Source organism: Antedon mediterranea, chromosome 7 (assembly GCF_964355755.1).
Source record: "Antedon mediterranea chromosome 7, ecAntMedi1.1, whole genome shotgun sequence".
NCBI lineage: Eukaryota > Metazoa > Echinodermata > Crinoidea > Comatulida > Antedonidae > Antedon > Antedon mediterranea.
This window is the reverse complement of record NC_092676.1, coordinates 28,484,424-28,499,794: the sequence shown is the minus strand read 5'-3', so window position 1 is coordinate 28,499,794 and position 15,371 is coordinate 28,484,424. Positions and strand designations below refer to the sequence as shown.

Here is a 15,371-nt window from a genome sequence, read left to right as displayed (position 1 = left end):
TATAAAGGGAACACCGCTATAAAGGCGACACCCCTATTAAGGCAACACCCCTATTAAGGCGACACCCCTATTAAGGCGACACCCCTATTAAGGGAACACTGCTATAAAGGAGACACCGCTATTAAGGCGACACCGCTATTAAGGCGACACTGCTATTAAGGCGACACTGCTATTAAGGGCACACTCATGCTATTAAGGGGACACTCATGCTATTAAGGCGACACCGCTATTAAGAGGACACTCATGCTATTAAGGGGACACCGCTATAAAGGCGACACCGCTATTAAGGGGACACCGCTATTAAGGCGACACCGCTATTAAGGCGACACTGCTATTAAGGCGACACTGCTATTAAGGGGACACTCATGCTATTAAGGGGACACCGCTATTAAGGCGACACCGCTATTAAGGCGACACCGCTATTAAGGCGACACCGCTATTAAGGCGACACCGCTATTAAGGAGACACTGCTATTAAGGCGACACTGCTATTAAGGGGACATTCTTTCCACATTGTTGTAATGAAAGATGTAGTTACTGCAGTAACTGCAGTAGAAAAATGAAATGATCCCTACTAACTTATCTTCTTTTTTTGTAATTTATCATTTATTAGATTCTATGATATATTTAATATGCATTAAATTTCACAAACAATTAAAAAACAAAACTTTTCCAATAATTGTAATATCTAAAAATTACGAATATGAAATGCCAAATTATTCTTGTAAATATATTGCTGATCATATTTTGAATAAAAATAATATAAATCACAGAATATGAATGTTAAAAAGCAGATATCAAATCCATCATTGTTTAAGGAATTCATAACATGAACTATGCCCTTGTTTTTCAAGCTTTAAATATCAAATGTTGCAATGTTTATGGTTTAATGTCAATTGTTGAAGCATGATGCTGTGTATTTGAATCATTTGGATAAAATGTATACAAGGGTTACTGTGAAACCAGTCAAAAATAAGGAATGCTTACAGTAGGAGGATGAAGATGTAGAAAATACACCAAAATACCGATGAAATTTATGATACATAAATAAAAATATAAATTTTGATTCATTTAACCAATAATAATCACATTATTACATAATGTAAATGTAGTAATGAATTATTATTTACTTTCAAGATATAATGAACTTTAAATAGTCTATTCATAAGACCAGTTACGATCGGATAAAGTGCTTTAAATACAAATTTTAGCTTTGATTTCTTTTATTTATTATGAGTTTATGTATTTTTTTCCTTTTCGTATCTTAGGCTGAATCAAACTTAAAGTATTTTAGACTTATATGACCCTTGCTCCATATGATTACTTCATTGTTTATTATCCTGTATGTTAATTGTTAATATTATATTGTGAAAAAATAAACTTATATTGAAATTATATTATAATTACCCATGTAATAAAATATTTAACTATATTTATTTACAGATCATTGATCGAATAATTTGCCACATTGATTGTTAAAACAACATTGTAGCATATACAGGTGATCATGAGACTAAACGTGGCCGAGTCACGTGACCAAGCTACAGTTGTCGTCACAGTACGAGATAATGGTGCTGAGTTAGATCGGCATCTACACGTTGGCACAGCTAATCTAAGAAATAGCAACAAATTAATTGGATGTTCAGTGCTTTTTATGATTGCCATGATAGTGTTGATACCTAAGAGGATGCATGAATACTTAATATAATAAATATTGCACAATTTTTTTGTTTTCTTTCTTTGTTTATTAAGAGTTCTCAATAGATGATAGTTCTCTAAATAATTCACAGTGGGATAATTAAGAGTTGAATAATATAAAACTGAATTTAATGTATGAATTTTAATAAACCATTTCAGAAGAAATTCATTCATTACAGAAGGAATTCATTCATTTTTCAATCATTTGCAAACCATTTACAAAATCCTACGTTTTGTTGTTCCTCACCCGTAGCGACATTTCAGATTGCATTCATTTTGTTGCAAAATATTTTTTATTAAATAGACAAAAACCTCATATTCCTGAAGTCTGCCAATTTTATTTTTTTTAATTTGTTGATTAAAATTGATGGACTGTGATGGGATTTTTAAGATTCAGAAACGTGACTTTTGCATATTGTGTACATCATATAAAAGGCTCATCTTAATTTGATAGGCCATGGCTACTCCTCCAAATAGATGTTTAAAATAAATTAAAGTAAATAAATTGTGATGGGATGTTTCCACTTGAGGGCAGGATTCATGGAATGTACCATTATCTGTCAGGGGTATTTTAGATATTCGAGTTTTAGCTCTCTTCTCGGAGAAAATAGGCTAATCGGTTTATCCAGGTAAGCTAGGCACGAAATATATATTTTTTTTAAGTTGGAAAAATACATTACCTCCATCTTCATTATTCCTATCATTTGGTAAAAAAACAGAATCATCATCTTCCGTTCCTTCTTCCTTTATTTCATCAATTTTCCGTTTTTCTCCTTTATTTTCCAGTGAAGGTCTATGTGTATTTATTAAAGTCGCAAGTTGTCCGTTTTCATCGTCTTTATCTTGTTTTAATCCATTAGGATTGAGGCCGACACTTGCCGTGATAATACTATCATTATTCACTTTGTTCTCTGTGTTATTTACTAAAGCAGTAAGCCTCTTCAGTTCTTCCCCCATGTTTATAGTTGCTAGGTGACACACTATTGAATTTGTTCAGATTCAAAGAGCAACTTTGTTTTTCTCATTTTCAAATATAACAAAAATTAATTTGGACTTTTCAACTGTACACAGTATGTAACTCCTAGTATTCCTTTGGATTCAACCTGAAAAATAATAATTTTCATTAATTATTGTTTTTATTTATTCTACTATTCAATAAATTTTATTACATTGATTGATTCATCCAATGTAAACCACTAAACTATCAAACTAGTTTGACAAAAAAAATGTGATGTGCCCAAATATGGTGGTGATATGCTTAAATATGGTAGTGATATGACATCATGTCCATACGAGCACATCACATTTTTTGTTACATAAAGTTTGATACTGTAGACAGAGCTAACACTCAATTACAACAAAATGATATCCATATCTATGGGCTTATTAAAGTACCAGATCACAACAACTATGGTTTAAATTTTTGTAGTATTATTTCGCGCTTGAAAATGGCATAATTGGTTAGTAAATTTGACAAATAAAGTGAATAAAAGAATTCAATCCATTTTATTATTAATCTCTACACATAACAGTATTATAACTAATTTGATATTCTAATAAAAAATGAAGTGCAGTCAGTTTGTAATTGGAGACGGTGCTGTTGGGTCAATGATACAATGCTTGTATTGTTATTAAAGGTAACCTTTTATATGGATAATATTGATTTGATGGTCAATAATGCAAGAAGGCCAATTTACATAGCAAATAAAATGATAGAAAAGTACAAGTTTACCAGCTCAACACTTTGCATGTAGTTATGCACTGTGACTTTTAAATAACGTTTTCTTAGGAACCTAATATTAATTTAACGCCATGATCATTTTTTTATAAAACTTTTTAAAAAGAAAATGTTGATACAAATTTTGTGGTACACCAAATATATTAGTTCTGAAAAGAACTGTTGAGTTTCTCGACGTTTCGATCAATATGCTTTAATCGTCCTCATGAGCGAAAAAAGAAAATACATCATGTGATTTTCATCTTTCAAAATTTGTGTTTAAAAAAATAAATATGAGATTATGACTGACTACCGGTACAATTATTGTTAAGTATGGACAAACTAATTAATTTTTTGTATAATTAACTTTTTACAATACTAAATAAGATATCCCAATTATATTGATATCAATTTAATAATTGATACTACTGACAGTAGTGATCTGTTTTATAGGTGCCATATAATTTCTTTACTTTTATCATTACATTTGTATCTTGGCGGCTTAGTTCATTCATTATAAACCTAAACAGTCAACATATAAGATCATCATAATTTCTGTCAATTACAGTATCTATCAGAGGTCAAAAGTCATGCAGGTCATTAAAGCTATGCGTAGCGGTTAATTTAGCAAAATAGTGTTGGTGTGCTGCATACGGTATATCAACAAATGATATGTGCCGTACTATGCTGTGTACTGCAGCACACACTGTACACATACTGTTGTACTAGGCGCTATGTATGTAACATGGGTTCAGTAGCGCGTCGTAACCCCAGTTTGCAGATTATATTTAATTGAAAAGATTCTTTCTGTCCTTGAAAAAATCTATTGTTTTATTTGTACAGACAGAGTATTAAATTTAATGGTACCAGTAAAATTTATCAATTCAAATTTATTCATATAAAAATTACATGAAATTGGAAAACAAGAAAGTCAGTCAACATACTCTCATTTTGTCTATCAAAAATCAAATTCAAGATTTGTTGTTTTTTGTACAGTATTTTGGAAATCGTCCAAACTTTGAAATGAGTTCCGAGAAGACTTTGCACAAAACCAGACGTTTGAATTTGGGTCAACACTAGGTTTATGCTTCGAATTCCCACTAAAGAAGAAACAATTTAAATATACCATCGCTTTTGATTGGTCAAATCACTCATATATATTGCAGCTACGTCCTTGAATCTTTAGTGGGAACCAAGGTTTTTTTTGGGGAGGGGAAGGGAGCTGACAATCCTTATATTTAATCAACAATAAAGAAAGCAACAGAAGAGATCTACAGTATAACACAGTGACATGATACAGTTATTAGGTGATATTTCAATTAACAACAGTTAGGTCTCTTTAATAGATAGGCTTAAAACTTCTTTTATGAGAACACCTATTCTGATACACCAATTATCATACAATTAATTTATATGCAATGTCAGTAATACTAAATGCTATTTTCACAAAGCTCCTCTATTGAAAATTGATTCTTTGTAAATCGGTTTTTACCTAAACACAAACTACACAACACTGAATCTATTCCTGCCATCGTGCTTGTCACAATGGCTTCATTGTTGACACATATTGAGGTTTTCTTAACGTTTTGTTCGGAGGCATAGACCCACGCAGTCGGTATGGTTAGTACTTAAATAGGGTTAATTTTTGATGAATGGACGCTTTGCTGATAGTCTATTGATCAGTATATCAAGTAATAACCTGCAGTTAGTTTTACTTGTTGCAATAGGTTAACAAACATTATCCACTTAATATACCAATAAAGGGAAAGAAACGTAACAAAATTGCTACATATATTGCACAATCTGATATAAAAAAAAGGCAGAGAGCGAGGCATTTTAATTGGTTGATACAACAAGTATAATAAATGTTAAATAATGAAATTGTATTTTATTTTGGGGGAGAAATTTTATTGGAACATTTTAATGTTTGTAGTTTTGTTTGTACGCCATTTTTATATTTTCATATATTTTATGACGGACCAATAAATATTATGATGATTAAATGTATTTTTTGTATGTTTTGTCAAGAGCCTTAAATGATCAGTTAATATTAAAACATTTAAAAATTTAAATAAACAAATTACTGTAAATGATTTAATTAAAACACATTTAATTTTTAAAGCTTGACAGAGACTACAAACGTAATAATTGGTTAATGAGTATGATTGAATGACCCAATACATGACCCACTAATATATTCTTGGGTAATAATTAGGTGCTAAATTCTTTAACTCAACTCATCAATACTGTAATTTATACAAGTTAAATATTATATTGTTATTTTAAAGGATGCATCTTTGTACCACTGTATAAGTGTGCCCCCTTACCCAGTACCGTTTTGATCGTACGATTAATCGGGAAAGCACCTCACGACCCTAAAGGTGTAAATCCAAATAAATAAATAAATAAATAATAATAAATGATAAATAAATAATGTTAATGATTACATGGATTTCGATAATAATAAATAATTATTAAAGACAGAACATTGCATTTGAGAACTACTTGGTATATTACAATTACTACTGTTTATTCCTGCAACTTATAGATACGATATATGTCAACTATTGTAAGTGCTAAAGCGTTGTCATCGTCTTTGTCGTCTCTCTTGTAATAATTATCAATCCAGTGACCAGGTAGTACACATCGTATTAAGTCTTGTCCAATTCATTTTAAGCTTTTGTTACCCGGGAGATAAAAATATATATGGTATAAACCTGACGATATGACCTAATTGCTCAGGTACATTTGCAACAAGATATTTACTGCATAATATCAATAATTACTTATGATTTTGGCAATAATTATAGGTCAAAGGTCATCTGAGCTGTATATGCATACAAACATACATGAATAATATTAATTACTTGATGATTTCTGTAATAATTATAGGTCAAAGGTCATGTGAGCTATATATTGCATACTAACATACATGAATAATATTAATTACTTGATGATTTCTGTAATAATTATAGGTCAAAGGTAATGTGAGCTACGCACACAGTAGGTGTTTATTTGCAGCTGAGCAGCTTTCTGCATTTATACAGTAACAATTAAATAAATCTCCAAATTGAACAAGAAATATATACAAATATTATCAATTATTGATTTTTGGAATAATAATAATAAATTGACATTGGAAAGTAGAAATGATGAAATGTAAAAAATGACAAAGAAAACAGGTAAAATGAGTAGAAACAGGAAGAATTTTGCCGAAATAAAAATTGCATTGTAACAAGAAACATTACATATCACAGAAAATATAAATGATGGCCAAAAAAATGTTTGGCAGTCTAAAAGAAATGATACAATTAGTTTACGTATTTCTGTCTGATTACGAGTTCATTTTGCAAAACGATGAATACGCAGCATTCTTTAATAGCACGACATACATTATGAAATCACTATGTATAGCATGGTGATCATTATTGCAACAAACAGTCATCGCTATTGTCATCAAAAGATGCTATGCTGCAAAATAATCTAAAGACGATTCCAGACTGATTTATCAAAATCAAAATCTTTGCCACAGATGAAGATGTGATAACTAAAGACTTGGCTACATTATCAAACTTTACATGACAATAAAAAGTGATGTGCCCATATATGGACATAAAGATGTCATATCACTACCATATTTGGGAATATCACTACCATATTTGGGCACATCATACTTTTTTGTCAAACTTGTATAATAGTGTAGACAGAGCTTAAGTTGTTTTAAAGGCCTTTCAAATGAATTAATTAATCATTTGTGTACTTTACTATATACTGTAATACCGCCTTTTAGTTCCTATACAAACAATTTTCAAAAAGTAAAACTATTTAAAAAGATTTTTTTGTATTAAGTTTACTTTTAGCCAATCACAAATATTTGTAAAATACTAAAAAGTAAATATTTCTGGATATTTTAAACTAATACTGTAATTTAAATTCTCAGGATTTAATTTGTGAAATACAAGATAGATCTAACATTACATTTGTAGCTTGTCACACTTTTGACAGAGTACAATGTTTGATTTCACAACTCTGAATTAACACTCTTTCCTTCATTTTTTAACCGAAATGAGCAAAATACACACTACTGTATATTATATGTATACCATTACCACAAGGAAAATCCTATAATATTCTGTAACTTCATTTAATTCTATCCAACATGTATTGTATCTAGTTGAGATGATCACTGTAGTATATTATTAGCAAAAAAAAAAATTAATACTGGTAGTGGTAGTCATCTATGTGCCTCAAACCACTGTTTTCATTATTTTCCTTTGACCACACTTTCTCCCATTCCACAGTTGTAGTATACTCATCATGATATTTTTCTCTATTCAGCAATACTTTATCAATTTTAGCATTTATCATTATTTTAATGGTGTAAACATCTGGCATATGGTACGGGAGAAAGCGTAGGACTGTGCTTTAAAAGGTCAACATTCGATCAATGACGCTAGTCGCTAAAATGCTTCCAATAATAATAATGTGTTATATTATGCGATAAGGTGACATTGATGCTTAATTCTTTTTTAAAAATTGGGAGAAAAAATACTGAATTTTAACCAAAATTAAATGCTACAGTACTTTTTGAATTTTATGATGCATTTTAATTCTAGTTTTTGTTGGTTTTTATTAACAACAAATTTTTCCCAAAAAATAATTTAAATGCTACCGTACTTTGAATTTTATGATAGATTTTAATTCTAGTTTTTGTTGGTTTTTTTTACAACAATTTTTTCCAAAAAAAAAAAATAATAATTTAGATAAACCACAAAAGTGATAGTATAAAATGTTGGTTTCAAAATTACAAATTCTTTTTAATTGCTTCAATTTAGAAGGAAGAAAGTCAGAAAAAAAACATAAATTAATCAAAAAGACCGTCCTTTTATCCTCCAATCTTTAAAATATAAGTTTTGAAAAAAAATCCCGACAAAGAAAATGCCAAGGGTGAAAATAACCGACACTACCCAATGCCCTACTCACATCTAGGGGTACTGTAGATACAATGCAGTCAGTAAGTCTATACGGAAGTCAGTCAGTTGACCCTTCCTGACCCCTGCTCACATCAAGGGTGGAAATTGTCACTAGGTCAATAAGAAAGCCGCTTAGATGACCCTTCCTCGCCAAGTCAAGGGTGGAAGTGATCGCTAATCAAATGATTGCGATGTATCTTCCATTCTGCTTTCTTTTAATTTATTTATACCGTGTGTCAAGTATATTTTTTTAAGAGTTTGTTTTAATAACAAAAAAACTTATAAGAAAACGTTTACCCGCAGCCTGCTAAACACATCCGATCACGCAACTGAAATTATTCTAATACGGATGATTCTTGTTGGTTTTCAATTTGATTTCTTTCTTTTTTTATCATCTCAACATTAGCATATCCTTTGCAAATTGGAAAATTAAGTCCATATGACCAAATGGAAGTATGAAAATATTTATACGCCATTATATCCCTTTGAGTCACATTCAAGTATAAACTTTGCTTCATTTCCAAGTAATACCACACGTTGGGTATCAAAATGTGCTGTGGTCAAATTGAAAATTATTTATAAAAAAATATTTACAAATCTTCTAAAAATCTAATTAGACAGTTTTACCGACCAAATTTTAAAATGAAATATAATCTGTATTGATATGAACACATCATACCAGAAGATTCACTGAATAAATTCATATAAAATAATACTTGAAGTCTACAGTAACTCCCCATAAAGAGACAAGAAAGATATCAGGTATTTAAATAATATTCAATTTGTTGATAAATAAAGTTTATCAATGTCTACAGTATGTGACAATTTACAATTTCGCTGAAATTAACTTCTGTGTTTCAATTGATAAAGATTAAAAAAAATATTTAATAATGTAATTTTTAATATTTTTTTCTTTCACACTAAGTTCACCTACACATAATGTTACATTTTCCAATAATAAAAGATGATAATTTTTGTTTTTTCCTCAAAATAGTTTAATACAAAAATTACAATACTTTCTACGGGTGATTTCATTCGTGTTGTTTTTGCCCAATGATTTATTATTATCGAAAAAATAAAATAAATTGATAGAAATTCATTTCATAAAACATTCAACATTAAAACATTATTATAGTAGCACCACGCTTTGGTAATCATGCATACAATTTATAGATAAATGAGGCCAAAAAAGAATATTCAATTACTCCCGACTTCCTATTTTAAAAGGTCATCAAAATTACCTGGCCAGCTTTTGACATTTATATGACCTCTGTATGGCAACCCCATGCAAGGATACTGTATATATTCCCAAACTGATTCTGATATAAATAAAAGTGAACTACTGAAAATTGGTATTTAAGGATTAGTAAGGGGCAGATTTGATTCAAGTTAGTATATTTCGGTAATAGAGAAATTGGCTTTCATTTTTGGCTATAATTTGTGCACGCTATTATTAATGTACAGTATACTATGGTTTGAGCTGCAGGCTTACAGTACATTGTAATAAAGTATGTGTATGTACAGTATTGCTTTGAGGATAAAAAGAAATTGCTCTGGTAACAAAAAATCCAAACGCAACAAGTGCAATAATGAAATTTAAAAAACCGAGAATTACTCTTTTATGAATTATAATAAGCCACAAGAACAATAATTGTAAAAAGAAATAGTTGACGTAACAGTTTTAATTATTATTTATTGTCTTGCATAATATTAGTATAGAGTGTCTTCTCCCAGACGTGTTTTGGGTTTGCGCATATGCAGTTTTTTTTTCAGCCATATGAGCTTTGGTGTGAAACAGTTTCCTTTATGCTTCTGTCCTTTTGAATATAAAACTAGACATCGCTTTTGGTGAATTATATTATATTAACAATATAACACTACAAGAAAATTATCATTGCTGGTACATTTACTGAACTAAAGAAACAATTTAATTTTATTTCAAATCCTTGAATATGTACTTTAGATGCAAATGAAAAATGTGTAAATCTTGAAGGCTAAATTGATGATGAGCATCACATACTAAGCTCTTCAGCAAACTTGTTTGTTTTAACATTCTGAATGTCTTCTTGCTAAGTACAGTATACAATACCTTATATGATTCAGGCATAGGAAATCTGTGATATCATCACTAATAGGTAGCAACTAGCTCCCCCTTATTTTTACTGATCATAGGATGATTCATCGATAATGAAGTTGGAATAATTTGAACTAGTTTTAATGCTAGTAGTGGAATATATTATAATCCCATGCTAAAGTATAATAATCTATAGATTATAGGCTAAATTTAAATACAAGACTTTGGTAAATTCTATTGTCCGAATATTATCGAATATTTTATTATTCCATTGTTAAACCTCAGGTACTGTACAGGCATGAATTTGAAATATATCTGGAAATATCTAAAATTATATATAATATTATCCGACCAAATTGTCATACCCAGGCCCCCCTGATATCGGGAATTGAAGGCATAGAGGTATTTGTTCGTTTTGTAATTCATATGCATCCAACAGCAAGTAACTTGCCAATTACAGGATGGATAAACTATTTTATAATTTATCGTGCTTATAAACTAAGTCTCATTTGAGGCTTAGGGAGTGGAGTTAAAGATTCGTGAGTTACAACCCTGGCACTAGGTCAGAATTGAACCCCAGACGTTGGGATTGGTAGGCAAGCACGTCAAAGCTAGATCTTTACGCACTGGGTATTGGTATAAAGTAGAACATCGTTTATCAACGACAAGAAATACAAAGTCATTTAATAAATTTTGCAATACAGCTATCATTCAAACTACCTTTGTTTACATTAACGCTAGAGTCTTAATAGCATACATCCGTGACCTCTGACCTAATACCAGAGAACTGACCTAACCATGGCAATATTGACAGTCATTGAAATTATTAATGAAACAAATAAACAAATGAAATTTGATACTATGAAAAGGGAAGATAAAGAACTAAGCAGCGATTCTTTAATACTGTTTGCTTGTATACTGCAGTAGTTGTGTATTGGTGTTCACTGGTGCGTGACAAACTGGTGGCAAAGTAGCTTTTGGTTAGGCTATGCCGATTCTACTTGTACAGGACTCTATCTGTACTACCATGCCAACCTAACATAAATTCCAAGGTGAAACACCCATTTAGGGCCCATCATGCTAGTAAAGCTTTCTTCCTTTAGTGTTAGCAAAAATAAAAAATTAACAATAATTTAGATAATAATCAAACAATTTTCAAAAACAATAAAATTCAACAATTATTCCAACTTACAAATCATAAAGTATATTATTAGTTAGAAATAATTCAATGAACAATATTTAACAATTGTATTACAACAATACTAACAATCAAACATTAAACATAATATCAACTATCCTTCTTGGATAAGGACTATGAACCATTTAATGTATAGAGCTGATACGTCAAGAAACCGACTGTCTTTTCTACCAAATTCAACTCATATCTTTAACTCAAAGATTGTTACTGTAGATCATAATAGCGCACATGCAATATATATTTTAAAGTTTTACTGTTGATGGATGTTTTAATTAATGTTTTTAAATTGTAAATTTGTTCTATGTATGATGTAATTATGAATGTTTTACCCTATTTTTCTGTCGAGGAAAACAATTTTTCCATGTACAATTTATTTTATATGGAATGAATAAAGATTTGATTTGATTTGATTTGATGTACACAAAATGCTCAAAAGAATCTACTGTAGTACATTCTTAGAGATGAGTAGGGGGTTACTCAGGTGTACTAACACTGTATACACAGTCAATGTCACACTTGCCACAACTTAAAGTAGGCTTTTTTAGGCCTCCTAATTAATCAATTTGTTGATTGTGAAACTTACGACAATGAAGATGAAGAACTTTAATTCTGATTAGTAATGTAATTACTAAATATCGTAATTGATTAAGCATTGTATTAGTTACAGTAGCACCTTCAAGTACGTAAAAAATGTCAACCTATTTTAACAAAGCCAATAAAAGGCACAAAAAAAGGTTATCTAGTTGTAATTAAACCAAATATTTTCTGTTGAGGAAATAAATTAACAATTAATGATACAAACAAACCAGACAATATTGCTAAGTACGCTAAATATCAAATGTCAATATGTTTCATATCCAGAGTTCAGCTAAAATCATTCCATAAACATAATCAATATAGGATCTAACTGACCTCAAAATGACCCTAAAGTAGCCTCTTTGCACCAGACTAATATTATAACATAGCCTCTTTACACCAGACTTATATTATAAATGCTGTTTAAAAAGGCTCAATTAATAAAGGAGAAATAATAACATAAGAAATGTATCAAATAATACTGTATGACAATAATATATTTGGTACTTACCATACATGATGATTATTATATAAACTCTGCCAGTTATATAGTAATTTATATCGTCGTCATGGTAACTAAAAGCATTAAATAATGTCAGAAAAAATGGAAGAGTCCAACGAAGGTAACTGAAAAAGAAAAAAAATCAAGAAAAACATAAAAACAAGAAAAAATATAACCATATGATCAGAAACTGCAATAGTTAAAAAGAAATTGAATATATTATATTTTAATTTGTATTTTGATTTAAAGTCTGGTGAATAAATTATTATTGTCACTTTTAAACATTAGGGAGGTTTCGCAATCTTACGAATACGATAACGAAAACGGATACGTCACACACACGTATTCGTTTTCGTAAGCCATAAAAAAATCTGTTTCGCATGGCAACGAAATATTGAGGGCGCCGTCCAAAATATGACTGCGGTAAATTTGAGCGAAGCGCAGGTACGTATTGCTTGGTGCTTGGCTGCCTAGGCCTAGCGTAACATAAAAGCGAGTGAGAACTTTAAAAACTGCTATTTATCAAAATTTACTTGGCATTTTAGTAAATTAATTATATTATAATCATGAATCATTCCTGATTCAAATGCAAAATGTGCAAAATAGATCAAAAACTATACTCGTTTTGTAGTTAGGCCAAATAAAAAAATATACTTGTTAAGCGTCACACCCTCATAAATTTTCAGGGGCGGGGGGACGGTTTTTTTTTTTTTTTCCCTTTTTGTGGAGGTATATTTTTGCGCGGTGGACGTTCTGGCCCACTTTTTTTAGGACGAAACGTCAAACTTTTAAAATGCGAAACAGAACAAAATTGACTATGTATGAAATAATATTGCCTATGACAAAATTGAGTTTTGTATTGTTTATATCCAGACGTAATTAAAACATTAAATTTAATTGCCACCAAGCGAAATTGTAGGCCCTAGGCTAACTAATCCGTCCAAGCTGCTACCCCCGCCTCACTCATCGGCCATCCGCCGTCTCTCGCTCGACTCATCTATCCAGGAAATTCCCTATCGCGCGAGAAGCATGATTTGGTCGCAATAATACTAAATAGTGGGCTGATTTATAGTTTGAAAACAGCTTACGGCATTTCTTAAGTGAATTTTTATTCAACGTATTCATTCTTCTTTGATGAATCCTTTGCCAATTGCTGTGTAAATCAGTATTTAAAGTTGTGATGCAAAAAGTGTATGTAATTATTCCACAGGTAAACCAGGCATAAGGAAACCCATCGCCCAACAGGACCTCGTGGTGTGCCGATCTCGAGCGCGAGATCATCGTAAGCAAAATTGGTAGAGTCCATTATGTATGGGGTGTTTCCTATATTAATACGAACCTATAAAAAAACGCGCTTCGACCACTGTGTAGGCAAAATATTTATTCCGTTAAATCCCTAAATTGATAATCGCGTATTCTGTAATCACGTGACTGATGATGTAATCCTCAGCGACGTACTAAATGCACATGATTTAATGTGTTGGGGAAAAAGCTTGCTGTTTACCACATTACATGATTCACGGTGCTATTCGCGTTTCCTTGACGTAAATCGGCGGCGTGTAAATGAAACAATTGTTTTCACCAAATTGCCGTTGTCGACATAGAGCGATCGGCGGCTAGCGTTGGCTAAGCTAAAAAGTACGTATTTTTCAAAAATTACACTAGCCTAACAAACATTTGCTAGTTTTGAAATTTTCAACTAGCAATTATGAAGAATCTACTAGCAAAATGCTAGTTTGCTAGCGTGAATTTCGAGCCCTACTCTGCAGCTGGGCCGGGCCGCTGAACTTTCCGTTGTATATCGGTAAAAAAAAAAAAATAAAAAGAGAGGCGGCTGGATAATCAGGAGCGGGCGGTGACGCTTAACAAGTATGTTTTTTTATTTGGCCTTACGAATATGACTGGTGATATTCGTCAACACGAATACGCTTTACGAATATGAAATAGGGATCAGCTCAAAAGTTTCACAAATGTATGACGTATCCGTTTTCGTTATCGTATTTGTAAGGTTGCGAAACCTCCCTATTCTCTGCACTGTACATAGATTTTACAGTTTTTTTGCCTGCAATATGTTGATAAAATTAAAGCAAAAGATATATTGTTATTTGAAGTTTTATCGTAAAATTCTTTATAATGATTTTAGTCAAATTACAGTTTTTTCCCTAGGAGTTAATATTTAAATGTAATACAATTAAATAATATTTATATAATAAAAATGCTCTTGAATAAAGTAAAGCATTTTTATTGACTCTAATAGATTCCTTATTCTCCCCCTTGCTAAAGTAAACAGTCTACTGCTCTCAAAGGCAAAGCTTGAGGTTAAACAAACAAAACAATGCAAAGCTTGCTAGATATATAAATCAGATATTCTGAGAATTTAATGTCCACATACGAACAAATTGAGTTCAATAATAAAGATAAAACACTTTTAAATGTACCTAAATTCTATTTAACTAACAATTCTTTACATTTTTTCGCCGATTTCTGTCTATTTTCCGCTTCAAAATCTTTTTATTATTATTTTTATTTTTATTATTATTTTTAAAATGTTCTTACTATAAAGTATTTGTCTAATTGAGATTTACTGGATGTGACGTCTGTTCATTTTGTAAAGAAATTACATATTTTTCATGT

At 30.8% G+C, this 15,371-nt stretch overlaps 1 protein-coding gene across 3 annotated transcripts in view; it reads right to left on the bottom strand.

Moving 5' to 3' along the window:
* LOC140054518 (uncharacterized) overlaps positions 1-15,371 on the bottom strand; it is a 39,822-nt gene that overhangs the window by 6,766 nt on the left and 17,685 nt on the right. For all 3 annotated transcript variants that reach the window (XM_072099538.1, XM_072099537.1, XM_072099539.1), the window contains 2 exons: positions 12,747-12,862; positions 2,378-2,800 (listed from right to left, as the gene is read on the bottom strand). In XM_072099538.1, the coding sequence (XP_071955639.1) occupies positions 2,378-2,654 (277 nt within the window). In that variant the 5' untranslated portion in view covers positions 2,655-2,800; positions 12,747-12,862. The remainder of the gene's footprint in view (positions 1-2,377; positions 2,801-12,746; positions 12,863-15,371) is intronic.